The sequence below is a fragment of the Hyaena hyaena genome, unplaced genomic scaffold, assembly GCF_003009895.1.
Source record: "Hyaena hyaena isolate Hyena2069 unplaced genomic scaffold, ASM300989v1 scaffold_0, whole genome shotgun sequence".
In the NCBI taxonomy this organism is placed as follows: domain Eukaryota; kingdom Metazoa; phylum Chordata; class Mammalia; order Carnivora; family Hyaenidae; genus Hyaena; species Hyaena hyaena.
The window spans coordinates 4,004,494-4,020,853 of record NW_024080632.1 but is presented as its reverse complement, the minus strand read 5'-3'; the positions used below and the strand labels follow the sequence as shown (position 1 = coordinate 4,020,853).

At 44.2% G+C, this 16,360-nt stretch overlaps 1 protein-coding gene across 3 annotated transcripts in view; it reads left to right on the top strand.

The window, feature by feature from the left end:
• The window catches only part of TMEM120B (transmembrane protein 120B), a 63,786-nt gene that overhangs the window by 7,429 nt on the left and 39,997 nt on the right, over window positions 1–16,360 (top strand). For 2 of the 3 annotated variants that reach the window (XM_039250055.1, XM_039249935.1), the window contains exon 1: window positions 13,698–13,859. In XM_039250055.1, the coding sequence (XP_039105986.1) occupies window positions 13,791–13,859 (69 nt within the window). In that variant the 5' untranslated portion in view covers window positions 13,698–13,790. Of the gene's footprint in view, window positions 1–13,697; window positions 13,860–16,360 lie in introns of those variants that run through there. The other variant, XM_039249988.1, reaches the window with a different exon arrangement.

The following is a 16,360-nucleotide window of genomic DNA, read 5'->3' as shown; positions in this document are numbered from 1 at the left end:
TTACAACAGCCCTAGGAAGTTCTCCATAGCTCCTTAAAAAATACTTGATGAATAAAGTATAACTGTATTGTCTCTGACTTTTTAAAAGATGACAAAAGACCTATCAAGATAGTAACCGCCCCCCCCCCCCCCCCCCCCCCCCGTTTTTAAAGCAGTTTCCGTGCCTGCCCAGCGTGGGGCTTGAACTCATGACTCTTGAGATTAGGAGTTCCATGCTCTACTGACTAAGCCAGCCAGGTGCCTCAACTATCCTTTCAATTCCAGTGAATGGTTGAAAAATAGTCCTTTCCACAACGTACTTCATTTTCTCCCATTTTATAATCACTGTATTTGATACTGATTTTGTTCTGTGTCTCACCCATATCCCAGACCATGATAATGTGGGTGGAGTGGGTGGCTGTGGGTGGCTGTGGTTCCCTGCAGTGGACCCTATTGGTTGCTCCTGAAATTCAGTGCCCTTTCCTTGATGGCAGATCTCCAAATGTATGAGCTTCCCCTCTTGTTCAGGTAAAGTGACTCCCACCTCTCAGACCCAGGGGGTAAATTATCATTGGGCAAGTCTTTTCTGTAAAGACAGTAAATACTTTTTGGCTTTAAGGGCCAAATGTTGATATATATATATATATATATGTATATATATATATATATATATGGCAATAATATATAACTACACTTCTAAAATGTTGAATGAAATTGATATTGTGTCGCAAATAATATGGACCTCATTCATTACTCAAATTACACAGGCTGAGTGGCTTCTAAACAACTTTTATTTCTCACAGTCTGGAGGCTGGAAGTCCTGCCTGGTCAGGTAAATGCCCTCTTCCGGATTACAGACTTCTTGTTTCCTCACATGGTGGAAGGGGCTAGGGAGCTCTGTGGGATCTCTTTTATAAGGACACTAATCCTATTAGAGAGGCTCCACTCTCATGCCTAATCACCTCCCAAATGCCCCACTTCCTAATAACATCACAGTGGGGATTGGGGTTCCAACATGTGAATTTGGGGTACAGAAACATTTAGGCCATAGCGGGCCCGAAATATAAATCATTAATAAGAATATCTTATGCGGGTCCCTGGGTGGCTCAGCTGGTTAAGTGTCTGACTCAGTTTTGGCTCATGTCATGATCTCATGGATTTGTGGGTTCGAGCCCCTGTTCAGGCTCTGTGTTGACAGTGCTGACAGTGTGGAATCTGCTTGGGATTCTCTCTCTCTCCCTCTCTCTGCCCCTACCCTGCTCATGCTTGTCCCTGTCTCTCTCAAAAATAAATAAATAGACTTAAACAAATTAAAAAAAAAAAACAGGAAAAGAAAATCTCATTATCTTAGATACCATTCCAAGGAAGAGTTCTGTATTATAAATCCATTCCTATTTCCCAGATTGTTATCCGTTAGTTATTGTGGTAAAACAAACAGCACCTGTTTCTGGGTGGCGTAGAGCAATGAACTTTTTTTTAAATGTTTTATTTATTTTTGAGAGAGAGGCAGCGGGAGCAGGGGAGGGTCAGAGAGAGAGGGAGACACAGACTCTGAAACAGCCTCCAGGCTCTGAGCTGGCAGTCAGCACAGAGCCTGACGCGGGGCCCGAACCCACGAACCGCGAGATCATGACCTAAGCGAAAGTCGGACGCTTAACCGACTAAGCCACCCAGGCGCCCCTATTTTTTTTTTTAATTGAAAAATTTATTAAAGTCAAATTGACATGCGGTGTTAGTTTTAGGTGCACAACATATTGAGTCAATGCTTCTATTCACTACTCAATGCTCACTGTGATTAAATGTAGTTACCATTGGGGCACCTCTGCCCCTCTCCCCTGGCTTGCGCTGTCTCCTCCTCTCTCTTGAAAATAAAATAAATAATAAATAAAAATTAAAAAATGTCCCAAATGGGCAAATCCATAGAGACAAAAAGTACATTAGTGGTTGTTAGAGAATGGAGATGAGGGGGAAGAGACCATGACTGCTAAAGGTGTGATGTTTCTTTTTGGGGTGATGAAAATGTTCTGGAATTAGTGCTGATGGCTGCACAAGTCTTTGAGTATACTAAAAACCACTGAATTGTGCATTTTAATAATTTTTTAAAAATGTTTATTTTTGAGAGAGAGAGCACGAGCGGGGCAGGGGCAGAGAGAGAGGGGGACAGTGGGTCCAAAGCAAGTTCTGTGCTGTGACAGCAGCAAGCCCTACGTGGGGCTTGAACCCACAAACCATGAGATCGTGACCTGAGCGGAAGTCAACCTACTAAGCCACCCAGGAGCCCCCTGAATTATGCACTTTAAAGAGTGAGTTTTATAGTAGGTGACTCACATCTTAAAAGTTGTGATGAATAATATATATGTTTGAGTGCCTACTGTGTGCCAGGCACTGTGGTAGGCATAGGGATTGCAAAAATGAGCAAAGCTAGACAGAGCTCTGACTCATATGTAGTGTATGTCATGTTGAACACTGCATCACCCAAAGGATCCTGGAAGATCTTCAAAGGGAGGGCAATACCTGATTTATAGCATAGGACTTTCCAGTTATTTCTGCCTTGTAGCATTTCGTTATGACGAAACAAGGCTCCAGATCTCCTTTCTCAATGTAAGGAATTAAAGGCTGATGCCCACTGTGAGGGTAACTAACAAGTGGAAAGAGACCTTGAGTATAGAACGGAAAGGATGAAAGCATCACGTTACAAAGATGTTTGATTTTTTTCTGCTTTTTATTTTATTTTGGGAAATTTCAAAAGAGAAAAAAGGAAGGAGGGAAAATTTTTACTTGGAGAAATATGAATATAGGAAAGTGCAAGAAACATGTACAGCTTAACAGAGAATTATGAACTGTCAATAATAATGTTGTATAGTGACAGATGGTGACTAAATTTTTCTGTATATATATATATTTTTTAAATAAATTTTTAAATAAAAAAATATAAATATATATATATTTTTTAGTAGGATCCACGCCCAACATGGACCTGAGATCAAGAGTCATATGCTCTGCTGACTGAGCCAGCCAGGTGGGTGTAAAATGGTATCCAGAAAAAAATTTTTTCTTTCCAAGTAACTCCACACCCAAAGTGGGGCTCAAACTCACAAACCTGAGATTGCGTCACACGCTCTATTGACTGAGCCAGCGAGGCATTCCTGATATCAACTATCTTTTTAACTTCAGCCATCCTAGTGGGTGTAAAATGGTATCTCATCATTTGATTTTTTTATCCCCCAGTGACTATAATAATGTTGAATTCAATAGATATTTGTCAAATGCAGAGATCAACAGGTAAGTTTCCAGTTTAAATAGCTGCACCAAATTTTTACACTGTTTTTTTAAAATTAGAACTTTTGATGACTATTAAATAGTGGTTACCTTTGTGGGGAGGGAGGGAGAAAGTTATGATCAGGGAAGAGGAACATGGGGTTATCCAGAGTGATGGCAATCTTATTCTTGATGTGGGTCTTAGTTGCACAGATAATCTTTATAATCATTATTTAATTATATATAAAAATAGATATGCACTTTTCTATATGTATGTCACAATAAAAATTGTTCTCATTGTTGAAAACTTGGAAATCAAGTGTTTTGTTTTATTAAAGAGGAAGAGCACTGAAGTATTTCTACCACCTAAGCTTTGTAAATGGTAGTTTTTTAGGTGGGAGAAAAAGGAATATCTGTTAAATCATTGTTAATCAAACCTTTTGCCTTTTGGAAGAAACAGAAACTCTGAGAAGTCACCAGCAGGTGGTGCAATGAAACAAGACTTAATCTTGTAGTCGAAAAAGCAAACCAAAACAAAACCATGAAAAGCAGTCAGCACTCCACCTGGCCACTGGAAAACATTTCTTGTGAGTTTCCTGCTATCTACAATCTTCCTCCAGTATCTTTCATCATCCAAAAGAATCTGATACTTATGGCTTCACTGGGGAACAGTCAGACCATTTGAACAAAGAGAAAAACATAGAAATTCCATGGTTTCTCTCTTTAGTTTCTACCGAGGGCCTTCAAAATAATAGGATCAGCTGGGACTCATATAGGGGTTTTGTGTCTGAAAAAAAAATAGTAATAAATACATTCTTCAAATATTATTAGATGGCTTTTGGCTTTCGAGGAACTGTTCAGTTTCTAAACCTTTATCAAGCACTTCCTTCCACTCATCTCTGGCTGATAACAGCCATTGGAGGTTGGGGGAAATTTCACTAGAAAATTAGTTAGTAATAGAATAAAAAGAAAAAACATTTTAATCTGGAGACTAAGCCAAAAAAGGGATCACGCTGGTCATCATCCCTTTCATCAAGATACATTTTTCTTAAGTTTATGTATTTATTTTGAGAGAGAGAGAGAGCATGAGTGGAGGAGGGATAGAGAAAGAGGGAGAGAGAATCCCAAGCAGGCTCTGCATTGTCAGCATGGAGCATGATGCGGCGCTTGAACTCACAAATCATGAGATCACGACCTGAGCTGAAATCAAGAGTCGGATGCTTAACTGACTGAGCCATCCTGGCACCCCCTCAAGATATGTTTCTTTGGGGCAAGGTGGGCATCAGGACTGGGAGAGGATGGTATTGGCAATGGGAGATTGCTTCCACCTGAGGAGGAATGATCGGGTAAGTAACTACGATTGGTTACATGTGAGGAGCAATGGTCTGATAAGTAACTGTGCTAAGGAAAATGGGAGCCAGGTTTCTCACTGTCGGAAGAGGGAGTTGGGAATATGGAAAAGGGAGAAAGCTAGCATCAACCTGTAGGGTAGAATTGGATATTGGTGTGGGGTCATGGTTTTCCATATTAAAGATAGAGTTATAGATAAAAGGGCAAATGGGCACAAATGTATATTTGTGTACATATGTACACCCAAACGTACGGTCCCTAGATCTGTCCTCAGAGAGAGCTGGCAGTAGTGACATCACATCTAGTACCTGGAACTTGGTTTCCAGATACCATTCTCCACTAAAAAGGACCCAGAATAGTTGGAGAAATGGCTGATTCCAGAGTCCGAGCAGGTAAAATACAAGAGGTGCTTAGAATATCTTTGTGTCAAAAAACTAAGAAAATACTCAAAGCATGTGAGGACCTATTGCAAGGACACAGAAGTCAGCTTAAGTACCAAGGAAGAAGAATACCTTTCGAGTAGAGAAGCTGAGAAAACACTACCTTAATGAAGCAAAGTGAATGCTGTAATGGGGTATGTTGAGATTCTAGACAAGCTGATGAACTGCAATGAGAACACAGCCTCGCTTCTGTGGCAGTCCTAAACTAAGATGCCTAACCTCAGTGTAATTATGATGACGTATTAGGCAAACCCTAGCTGAGGATATATAACCATCCTGTCCTCTTTAGAAATATCAAGATTGGGGTACCTGGGTGGCTCAGTTGGTTAAGCATCCGGCTTCGGCTCAGGTCATAATCTTACAGTTTGTGGGTTCGAGCCCCGTGTCGGGCTCTGTGCTGACAGCTAGCTCAGCCTGGAGACTGCTTCAGAGTCTGTGTCTCCCTCTCTCTCTGACTCTCCCCTGCTCATGCTGTCACTATCTCTCTCTCAAAAATAAATAGAAAACATTAGAAAAAGTTAAAAAATAGAAATATCAAGATAAGGAAGACCAAGATGGAGGAAGTGTCCCATATGAAAGGAGACTAGACGCAGGCAGCCAAACACAGCAGGTATTTGGATCCTTGCTATAAAGGGCACTATTGTCACTATTCATAAACTTGAATGGGGTCTGAGCATTAGAGGGCAGTGATAGATCAGTCTTAATTTCTTGATTTCAGTGATTGTGCTGTTCTGATTGTGCAGTGAATGTTCATTTTTGAGAGAGAGAGATAGAGCATGAGCAGGGGTGGGGCAGAGAGGGTGTCACAGAATCTGAAGCAGGCTCCAGGCTCCAAGTTGTCAGCACAGAGCTGGACACGGGGGTTAAACTCACAAACCGTGACATTATGACCTCAGCTGAAGTCAGACACTTAACCAACTGAGCCACCCAGGTGTCTCGAGGAAAATGTTCTTGATTGTGGGAAATGTTCACTAAAGTATTCAGGAGTGATGGGGCAAAGCAGATCAGCAATCTGTGCTCAAATGGGCCCCCCCCCAAAAAAAAGTTCTTTGTACTGTACTTGCAGCTTTTCCTTAAGTTTGAGATTGTTGAGTAAGTTAAACATTTTTATATAGAAGTATAATCAACAGAAAGGGAGAAAATATTTGCAGTTGTGTACATAATAAGGGAATTATATCCAGAATATATAAAGAACCCTTACAACTCAACAATTAAAAGGGAAATAATCCCATTTTAAAATGAGCAAAAGATTAGAATAGACATTCTCCAAAAGAAGATATACAAGTGGTCAATAAACACATTAAAAGACACTCAACATTTTTAGCGATTAGGAAAACACAAAATCAAAGCCACAGTGAGATACACTTCATACAAAACTGCAAGAATGGCTAAAATGACAGTCAATAACAAGTGTTGACAAGGATGTAGGGAAATTGGAGCCTTTGTTCATTGCCAGTGAGGGTGTGAAATGATGCTGCCACTTTGGAAAATGGTTTGGCAGTGCCTCAGAATGTTAAAAACAGTTGCCATCTGACTCCTCAATTCCACTTCTTGCTAATACCAAAAGTAAGGAAAAGACATGGAATGGATGGGTGGCTCTGTCAGTTAAGCATCCGACTTGGGATCAGGTCATTATTTCACGAGTTTGAGCCCAGAGTTGGGTTCTGCACTGTCAGTACTTGGGAGTCCCTTTCTCTCCCTCTCTCTTTCTGCCTCTCCCATGCATGCACGCGCGCTCTCTCTCTCTCTCTCTCTCAAAAAAAAAAAACCTTTAAAGTGTGGCCTAGTCACCTTAAAAAAAAAAATTAAAAAAATAAATAAATAAAGTGTGGCCTAGTCAAATTGACATACGAAATTAACCATCACAATATTTCAATAAAACTATTATTAAAACAACATATGGGGCGCCTGGCTGGCTCAGTTGGTGGAGCATGTGACTCTTGACCTTGGGGTTGTGAATTCGAGTCCCATGCTGGGTGTAGGGATTACTTAACAACAATATATATGACTCTTCAAAACCATCAAGGTCATGGGGTGCCTGGGTGGCTCAGTCGGTTAAGCGTCCGACTTCAGCTCAGGTCATGATCTCATGGTTCGTGGGTTCGAGCCCCGCGTCGGGCTCTGTGCTGACAGCTAGCTCAGAGCCTGGAGCTTGTTTCAGATTCTGTGTCTCCCTCTCTCTCTGACCCTCCCCTGCTCACACTGTCTCTCTCTCTCTCTCAGAAATAAATAAAACATTAAAAAAAATTAAACAAAACAAAACAAAACAAAAAACCGTCAAGGTCATGAAAACCAAGGAAGCACTGAGATACTATCATAGAGGAGAGAAGACCCTGAGGACATGATGCCTAAATGCAACATCAGGTTGAATTCTGGAACAGAAAAAGGACATCAATGGAAAAACGAAAAATCTGAATAAAGTCTGAAGGTTAGCTTATAATAATATGCCTGTGTTAATTTCTTGGTTTTGATAAGGGTTTCATGATTATGTGAATTGTTAGCAAGAGGGAAAACTGAGTGAAGAACTCTTTGTACTATCTTTGCAGCTTTGTAAATCTAAAATTATACCAAAATAAAATGTTTATTTATTTTTTAAGGTTTTTTTTTTGGTTTTATTTAATTTTGAGACAGAGACAGAGCATGAGTGGGGGAGGGGCAGAGAGAGAGGGAGACATAGAATCTGAAACAGGCTCCAGATTCTGAGCTGTCAGCACAAAACCTGATGTAGGGCTTGAACCCACAAACCGTGAGATCATGACCTGAGCTGAAGTCGGACACTTAACTGACTGAGCCACCCAGGCACCCCTAAAATGTTTAGTTTTAAATCTATTATTTATTTCTTTTAAGGTTTAATTTTTTAAAAAAACCCAAATATATAGTCAGTGCTTTCTGGTACTTACATAGTTTTGGGCACTTTATTTACATCAATGCATTAATCCTCACAACAGTCCTGGGAGAGCAGCCCCGAGATCATAGAGAAGATGAATTATGGACTCAAGGTCATGCATCTGGCAAATGGGAAAGCTGGGATTTGAACTTATGTTTATCTGGCTGGGCCAAATCACACCGCCATCCAGCTTCAGGACTTACAGCCCCAGGTAGGTCTAGTAATGCAAATAAATAACTGAATAAGGACAGAAAGAGCATTTGGTATCTGAAGAGTTAACATTAAAGAAATGTAATTTAATACGAATGCTTGCTGTTTACATTATAAACCTGTGAACAGAAAGATAGGGGCTTAAAATATCAAACAGCTGACAAACATTTTGGGGAAAAAAAAATCCCATCAATTTACGTAATTGACTCTTATACTAAATTCACCCATTCTTTTTCAGGGTGCACGAATGACCATGTAGCTTTAATAAATATATACACATTATTTTGGGCTCTACCTTTTTTTTTATGTTTATTTATTTTTGAGAGAGACAGAAACAGAGCACGAGCTGGGAAGGGGCAGAGGGATAGAGGGAGACCCAGAATCCGAAGCAGGCTCTAGGCTCTGAGCTGTCAGCACAGAGCCTGAGGAGGGGCTCAAACTCATAAACTGCGAGATCATGACCTGAGCTGAAGTTGGACATGTAACTGACTGAGCCACCCAGGTGACCCTGCTGGGCTATACTTTTTTTTTTTTTTACTTATCACGATTTAATATACCTGTTTATACAGGCATTCATTTAGTCCCATAGTGATCATTTCAACAGCTATATAGTATTGAATGAACTAGATATAGCTTACTTCACCGTTTCTCTGTTGTGGGGCATTTGGGATGTTTCCAGTGTGTGGCTGATCTAAAAAGTGCTGCCAGAAACATCTTTGCACAAGTTGCTTGTTAAAATCTTTGGGACTATTTTGAGCAAGGGCATTTGTGCGAAGCAGATGAAGGAAAATTCCCTGGAATTTTCAGTTCTCCTTCGACTTTTTTTTAGAATTAGCTCTTGGCGTCTTGTAATGTGTACATAACACAGCTACCAGTAGCTGGATGATCTTGGGTAAGTTCCTTCACTGCTCTGCAACTTGGACTCTTGATATTTAAAATATAGTCCCCAGACCAGTGATATTGGCTGAGAGCTCAAAGAATTACAGGCTTTCTGGCCCTTCCTAGAAACTACTGAATCAGAATCTGTTTAACAAGATCTTCAAAAGGTGGTTCTTGATCATATAAAAGTTGAAGAAATTGGGGTGCCTGGGTGGCTCAGTTAGTTAAGCGTCCTACTTTTGGTTTTGGCTCAGGTCATGATCTCATGGTTCGTGAGATCAAGCCCCGGATAGGCTCTGTGCTGACAGCACAGACACTGCTTGGGATTCTCTTCCTCTCTCTCTGCCCTTCCCCCAGTCATGCATTCTCTCTCTCTCTCTCTCTCAAAATAAATATATTTTTTTAAGTTGGAGAAACTGTCTTAGAATACTCACCTGTCAAACAGGGAGAATAGAAGTCCTTCCTCAAGGCTGCTGTGAAGACTTAATGCATTAATGCATATACATAAAGTGTATACAAGAGCACTAGACACAAAATGAGTGCTTGCTATGTGTTTGCTACTTTTATGACTCTTCCCAGCTGCTTGTACAAAGTCTCAGACTGGCAGGTTCCTATGTAGAGTGTCTTAAAGAGAACCAATAGGAGAGATTTCCCCTTGGTTTGTGTGAGCAAGGGTGAGGAGGATAACACACTTTCTTACCCTCATGATCGAAGTCCCTAAGAAGAGCCAAATCTAATCCCAGGGAGCTGATGAGTGAGTCTGAAAGCACTTTGGGCAAGAACCAGGACAGGGTGGCATTCAGGTAAGATCTGATACTGCTGGCACCCACTGGCTACACCAATTGGGGTGGCCAGCCCCTGCCATCTACAAAAGGGCTTGTGAATTATGCATACTCAGTCCTGACCCCACAGAGAGAGGACAGTCACTTAGATTTGCAGCCTGACTGCTGGCCAGCCTGCAGATAAGGTGCATCTGCCCACATCTCCCTGGGGGGCAGGGCCAGCCTCTCCTGCCCACAGGCAGCCTCCGGCAAATGGACCTGCTTGGATTGAGTAATTGCAAGCAGAAGTGAAAGGGCATCTTCCCCAGTTCTCTACTTGGTGACACTTCACTCATCCTTCAGAGCCCTGTGTTTCCTTTTTGATTCCACTAATCCCAGTTAAATAAACCTTTTTCTGTTGTTGTTGTTACCATTTAAGTGACTTATATGGTTTTGCAATCCTCATGACATATCAGGAGTCTCAAATTCAAATGTCTCTGAGGACTACAGCTCATAAAAATACATGAAGTAATCTGGGGCAATATAGTTGAGAATGGAGAGGACTGTAGCCTCTGGCCAGCCCACTGTGAAGGGGAAGTTATCTTTATTCTGTTCCAGCCCATTGCCATGCAGGAATGTGAGCCCAGTATGACCAGATTTTCCCATTTTTTTCAAAAGAAAAGTTAGGATTTTAGGGGTGCCTGTCTGGCTCAGTTGGTAGAGTCTGCGACTCTTTTTGTTAAAATTATTTTTATTTATTTGTAATGTTTTTTATTTATTTCTGAGAGAGACAGCGTGAGCAGGGGAGGGGCAGAGAGAGAGAGGGAGACACAGAATCCAAAACAGGCTCCAGGCTCTGAGCTGGCTGTCAGCACAGAGCCCGATGCGGGGCTCGAACCCACAAACCGCGAGATCATGACCTGAGCTGAAGTCGGACGCTCAACCGACTGAGCCACCCAGGCACCCCTGCGATTCTTTTTTTTTTTTTTAACGTTTATTTTTTGAGAGAGAGTGAGACACAGCATGAGTGGGGGAGGGGCAGAGAGCGAGGGTGTCACAGAATCCGAAGCAGGCTCCGAGTTCTGAGCTGTCAGCACAGAGCCTGATGCTGGACTCGAACTCATGAACTGTGAGATCATGACCTGAGCCAAAGTCGGATGTTTAACTGACTGAGCCACCCAGCTGCCCCAAGTCTGTGACTCTTGATCTTGAGGTTGTAAATTTGAGCCCCAAGTTGGGCATAGAGATTACTCTAAAAGATTAAATTAAATTTAAATGTTTAGATTTTAATGTAAAATCAACTTTATCTTAATTTAAAAAATAACATAAATGTTTATAGTGACTTTATTCATAATCAACCCAAACTGTAAACAACACAAAGGTCCCTCAATCAGTGAATGGATAAGAAATGGATAAACAATTGATCATACAATGAAATATACTCACCAGAAGGGGAAAAAAAGTGAAGTATTGGTGCACACAGTAATCACTGGATCCCAAATCCATTATGCTCACTTCACTTCTGACTTAGGTAGAGTAACACAGCCCAGATATACTTTCTCACCTGAAACAACCAAAAATGAGGAAAATATATATGATGTGATGTTTTTCTTTCAATACATTGGACATCAGTCAACAGACAATAGTGGTCACTGAGAGACAGGAAACAAATTGTAGGGGTTATTCCTACCATTACCTCACTTATGGTCTTGAGAGAGTTTCTAGGCCATGCTGCAGGAAAGGGGACCCCTGGTGAAGCCTGGTAGACCCCCAGAGTTGAGAAGATAGAGCTAAGGGTCCAGGAGGACCAAGGAGGTAGGAATCTAGAGAGGAAACAGGTGCACACAGAGAATCCAGAGGCCCACCAAACCCCTTCCAGCAGTCAGCTTGCTGGTCAACCTGCATGTAAGGACAGCTACCTGAGGCCGTGGAAGGAACCACCTGAAATGATCAGAGTTTATTCCTTCAACAGATATTTATTAAGAGCCTACTATGTCCCAAGCTCTGGGGATACAATGATGACCATGACAAAGACAAGATCCCTGAGATCTTGTGCAGATTATATACCCATGGAGGTATATATACCCATACAACCAACCAATATGGAGACAAACACTTTTATGAAGGAAATAAGGCAGGTGACCTATGAATCACTGGGAGGAGGCATGAAGCTCTGGATATTCAAGAAAGGTCTTTTTTCAAAGGTGTTGTTACAGTTTAAGTTGTATCCCCCAGAAAGGTATGTTAAAGTTCTAACACGCACTACCTCAGAATGTGATCTTATTTGGAAACAGTCTTTGTAGATGTAATTAGTTAAGCTTAGATGACGTCATTCTGGAGGAGGGGTGACCTTTAAATCTAATAAGATAGGTGTCCTTAGAGGAGTCGCTGTGTGGCTCAGTCATTTGAGCATCTCACTCTTGATTTGGGCTCAGGGATGATCTCATGTTTTGTGAGACTGAGCCCCATGTCAGGCTCTGAGCTATCAGCAGAGTTGGGGATTCTCCCACTCTTTCTGTCCCTCCCCAACTCGTGCGTGCTCTCTCTCAAAAATAAATATATATAAAAAAAGATTGGGGTCCTTAGGACAGGACACACAGGGAAGGTCATGTAACAACAGAGGCAGAGAATGGAGAAATTAAGCTGCAAGGCAAGGTATGCTAAGGATTGAGTGCCACCACAAGCCAGAAAAAAAGCAAGGAAAGATTTTACACAGTTAGAGCATGTCTTTGGTGACACCCTGATTTCACACTTCTAAGCCTCCAGAACTGTGAGAGAATATATTTCTATTGTTTAAGCCACTCAGTTGGTGGTATTTAAACAGCGCACTTTGTGGTTAAGGCAGCCCTAGGGAAATTTTTTTAATATTTATTTATTTTGAGAGCAAGAGTGAGTGGGGAGGGGCAAAGAGAGGGAGAGAGAATCCCAAGCAGGCTCTGAACTGACAGCACAGAGCCTGTCGCTGGGCGAGATACCACAAACCTTGATCTCATGACCTGAACTGAAATCAAGAGTCCAACGCTTAACAGGCTAAGCCACCCAGGTGCCCTGAATTTTTTTTTTTTTAATTTAAGTAGGCTGGGTGACCAATGTGGGGCTTGAGCTCATAACCCTGAGATCAAGAGTTGCATGCTCTATGGATTGATCCAGCCAGGTGCCGCCATAGCCCTAGGAAATTAATACAGGTGTCATTAAACTAAGGCTTGAACAAAGAGAAAAAGGTAACCATGTGAAGATTTAGAGGGAATGTTCCATGCAAGGGCAGGAAGAGGGAAAAAAATGGCGGGAAGTACTGTTCCAGGGAGGTGAGATAGGAGATGTGACTGGGAAGATAGGCAAGGATAGATCTTGTAGGACCAAGCAGGGGAGGGGATGTAATTGTGTCATTGGAGCGACAGAAACAGCTGTCAAAAGAGTCACCCAGAATCTTAGAGGGCAGGAACCTAGGACGAATTAGTTGCAGTAAATAATGACACTGAGCCCTCTCTGCCCTTCCCCGCCTTGCCTGGCGACCTTGCTGGATGGTCAATGTCAGTTCTAGCATTCCATGCCGTTGTCTTTGGCTCTGGTCAGGCGATGCAAAGAGGTGGCGAGCTTTCACCTCCCCCAAATCTTCCTCCCTTTCGACTCCAGACACCCCAAATAAACACAATCTAAGTAAAATCAGACGGCAACTGCAGTTTGCGGACAAGTTCCCCGGCCCCAACTAGGAGAGATTCTGGAAACGCAGAAGCATTCTCAAGGGGGCAGCAAAAGACCCTGCCAAGACCTGCAAAACTACAGCGCTCCCCACGTCGGCGCGCGGGGGCGGAGCCCGGGGAGGCGCGTGCGCATGCGCCGGGCCTGCCTCTCCGGCGAGGGGGTGGGGCGGCCGCTGGGGCGGGGGCTGTGACGTCAGGTGCGCGCGTGGCTCCGGCTGCGCAGGAACAGCTGGTGACTCCGAAGGCGGCCGGCGAGCGGACGGGCTGTGGTGCTGGTGGCCAGCCGCGCCACGCTGCGGAAGCCGCCGCCTCGCACCGCCGCACCATGTCCGGCCAGCTGGAGCGTTGCGAGCGCGAGTGGCATGAGCTGGAGGGAGAATTTCAGGAACTGCAGGTAGGGCCGGGCTACCTGGTCGGGCAACTCTGCTACCTGCGGTGCAATGCCTTCCCCTTCCTGCCTCCCTAGCCGGGGCGGTGGGGACCGTGAGGGTCCCGGGGTGGGGGGGGTGCCCCTGGTAGGCCCTGGGGGTTGGTGGTCCGCGTGGGCCAGCACTCTCCTATGTTCCAGCACTTCAGTTCTTTATCCACTTGGGGCGCCCGGTCGTAGCCCCCCATTATCCCGCCTTCGCACCGGCTCTTTGCTCCGGCGCATCGCCTTCTCTGCAGAAAGTTGCCCTGTGGTCTCTGAGGGGGAGTTCCAGGTGTGTCATGTGAGGGAAGCCTGAGGGCACAGGTGCGTACTGGGACTCAGAGAACAGCCCAGCCCCCACCTCCGCAGGGGTCTCTCCTAACCCCACTTCCTCTCTTCTGGCGGGGCAGCCCTCTCTTCCGCGGCAGCATTTTGAGAGATGTGCTTGGGAGGTGTTCACCTTGAACCTCTAGGCTTTGCCCAGGGATTAGGGACCCCTGTCATGCTTCTTTGGGGCTCCGGTGTCGTGCCCTCCTCTCTGTCGCTGCTGCAGGCTGAGTGTGGCGTTGTGGATGACATCTGTCAGTTCTCACAGCTGGGGTGCCTCCCTCAGTGATGGGCTGCTCCGGGCCCTCACCCATCGGGCCCAGAACCTTACCCGGGGTGGGGTGAGGGCAGATGTAAGCGAGGCCCCTTGAGAGAATGGGATTGCCCCAGTGGGGGCCTGGCAGGAGGAGTTAATCCAAAGGAGGTTCCAAGAGGTCTCAGCTACCTACTGAGGTGACCAGAGAAACCTCATTTGAAACCTTGGGGTTGGCCAAGAGGGACTCCCGGACCACTTTTAGAGATGGGACTTTTTCCTCTCCAAGTGCTTCTCTGGAGTTGGGTTCTGTTTGCCTGAAATCACATTGCACAGCCCCACCCCACTTCTTCCTGTTCTGGAGCAGTGACATTTTCCCTGTACATTTGCTCTTGTTTGCAGTTGGTTGGCCTCTTACAGTGTCTAGAGGAGGGGAGAGGTGATTGTCTGTGATGGGTCTCCTAGACATGTGGCAGGAGGCCCCGATGTGTAAAGAAGGGCGCTGGAGAGACTGAGCAGGAAGGCGACAGGGGGCTCTGTTTCAGGCAGGAGCAGAGGATAGAGTATCCAGAACCAGTATTCCGTTCTTGGCCTGTGCTGCATGCGTGGGGTGGTGCCCTCTCCTTCAGGTCCAGGGCTTGGGGCCCACACTGTTCCCAGTGGAACTTTCTAGCTCTGGTCCCATGGAGAAGATTCAGCTGCTTCTTAATACTTTGTGCTACTGGGCTCTCAGGTCACGGTCAGCTGCGGAGCCATGGAAGGGGTGTTAGGGTTGGGAGTGGGAGAAGAATTTCGCCATGTGGAGGTTTTGTTCATGAATTCCTTTCCCTTGCCCTGCCTTACGCTAGGAGGAGGAGTTGTCTGAACACTTCAGATCCATGCAATTAATGCAATCAACAGCAATTAGATAACTAGTCTTGGCAGGCAGAGCTTGTAAAGGAGATGTTTGACTTGTTGTTGGGTTCTTACTTGGTATCGTTGGGGTTCAGTTGTGTGAGAGACAGAGGAGTTGGGAATTCTGGATTTTGTCCCGTGGTGCACAGCAAGAATTGTATAAGGGGAAGCTGTGATGTCGCCTACTCAGTCCTTCAGCAGTGGAGGAACTGGAATCGACTGGACCTTTGGGGAAGAGGGATTTTACTGGCCTCAGGCTTTGGTGAACCAGTTCTGGGTCAGAGGTCAATGATGGATGGAAAGCCAGAGTCTCCAGTGGTATGGGTCAAGGTCATAGACTAGAGCAAAAGCACTGTCTATATCTTCAGTTTACAGATGAGGAAGCTGAAGCTTGGGAATGCTAATGGATTCAACTGGGGTCACACAGCTCTTTAAGTGGTAAAGCTGGTATTAGAACTTAGTACTCTAAATGCTTAGTTCTGATGTCTATGCTGGGAGTCCTCTCTCTCTCTCCTTACCTACACATCCCCCATAATGAACGTGAGAGCTTTGAACTCCTGAGATGAAAGTCTCGGGGATATGTGTATAGAAGTAGGAGCACCTGGGTGGCTTGGTCAGTTGGGTATTCAACTTTGGTTCAGGTCATGATCTCACAGTTTGTGGGTTCAAGCCCTGCGTGGGGCTTTGTGCTGACAGTTCAGAGCCTGGAGCCTGCCTTGGATTCTGTGTCTCCCTCTCTCTCCCTGCCCCTTCCCTGCTCACTCTTCTCTCTCTCTCTCTTTCTCAAAAATGAACATTAAAACAAAAATAAAGGGGAAAGTATCTTTAAAAAAAAATAAGTAGGGTGTATATTGTCATTATGTATAAGCTGGACAGACCCTCAGATATGAGACATTGAGGAGCAAGGAGGTCACAACAGGTAGGCAGGTGGACAGATTGGAACTAGAAAGAAAAGATACATATATCTTTTTTTAACCAGAAAATTCCTATCTTAATTTTCCTATATTTACCT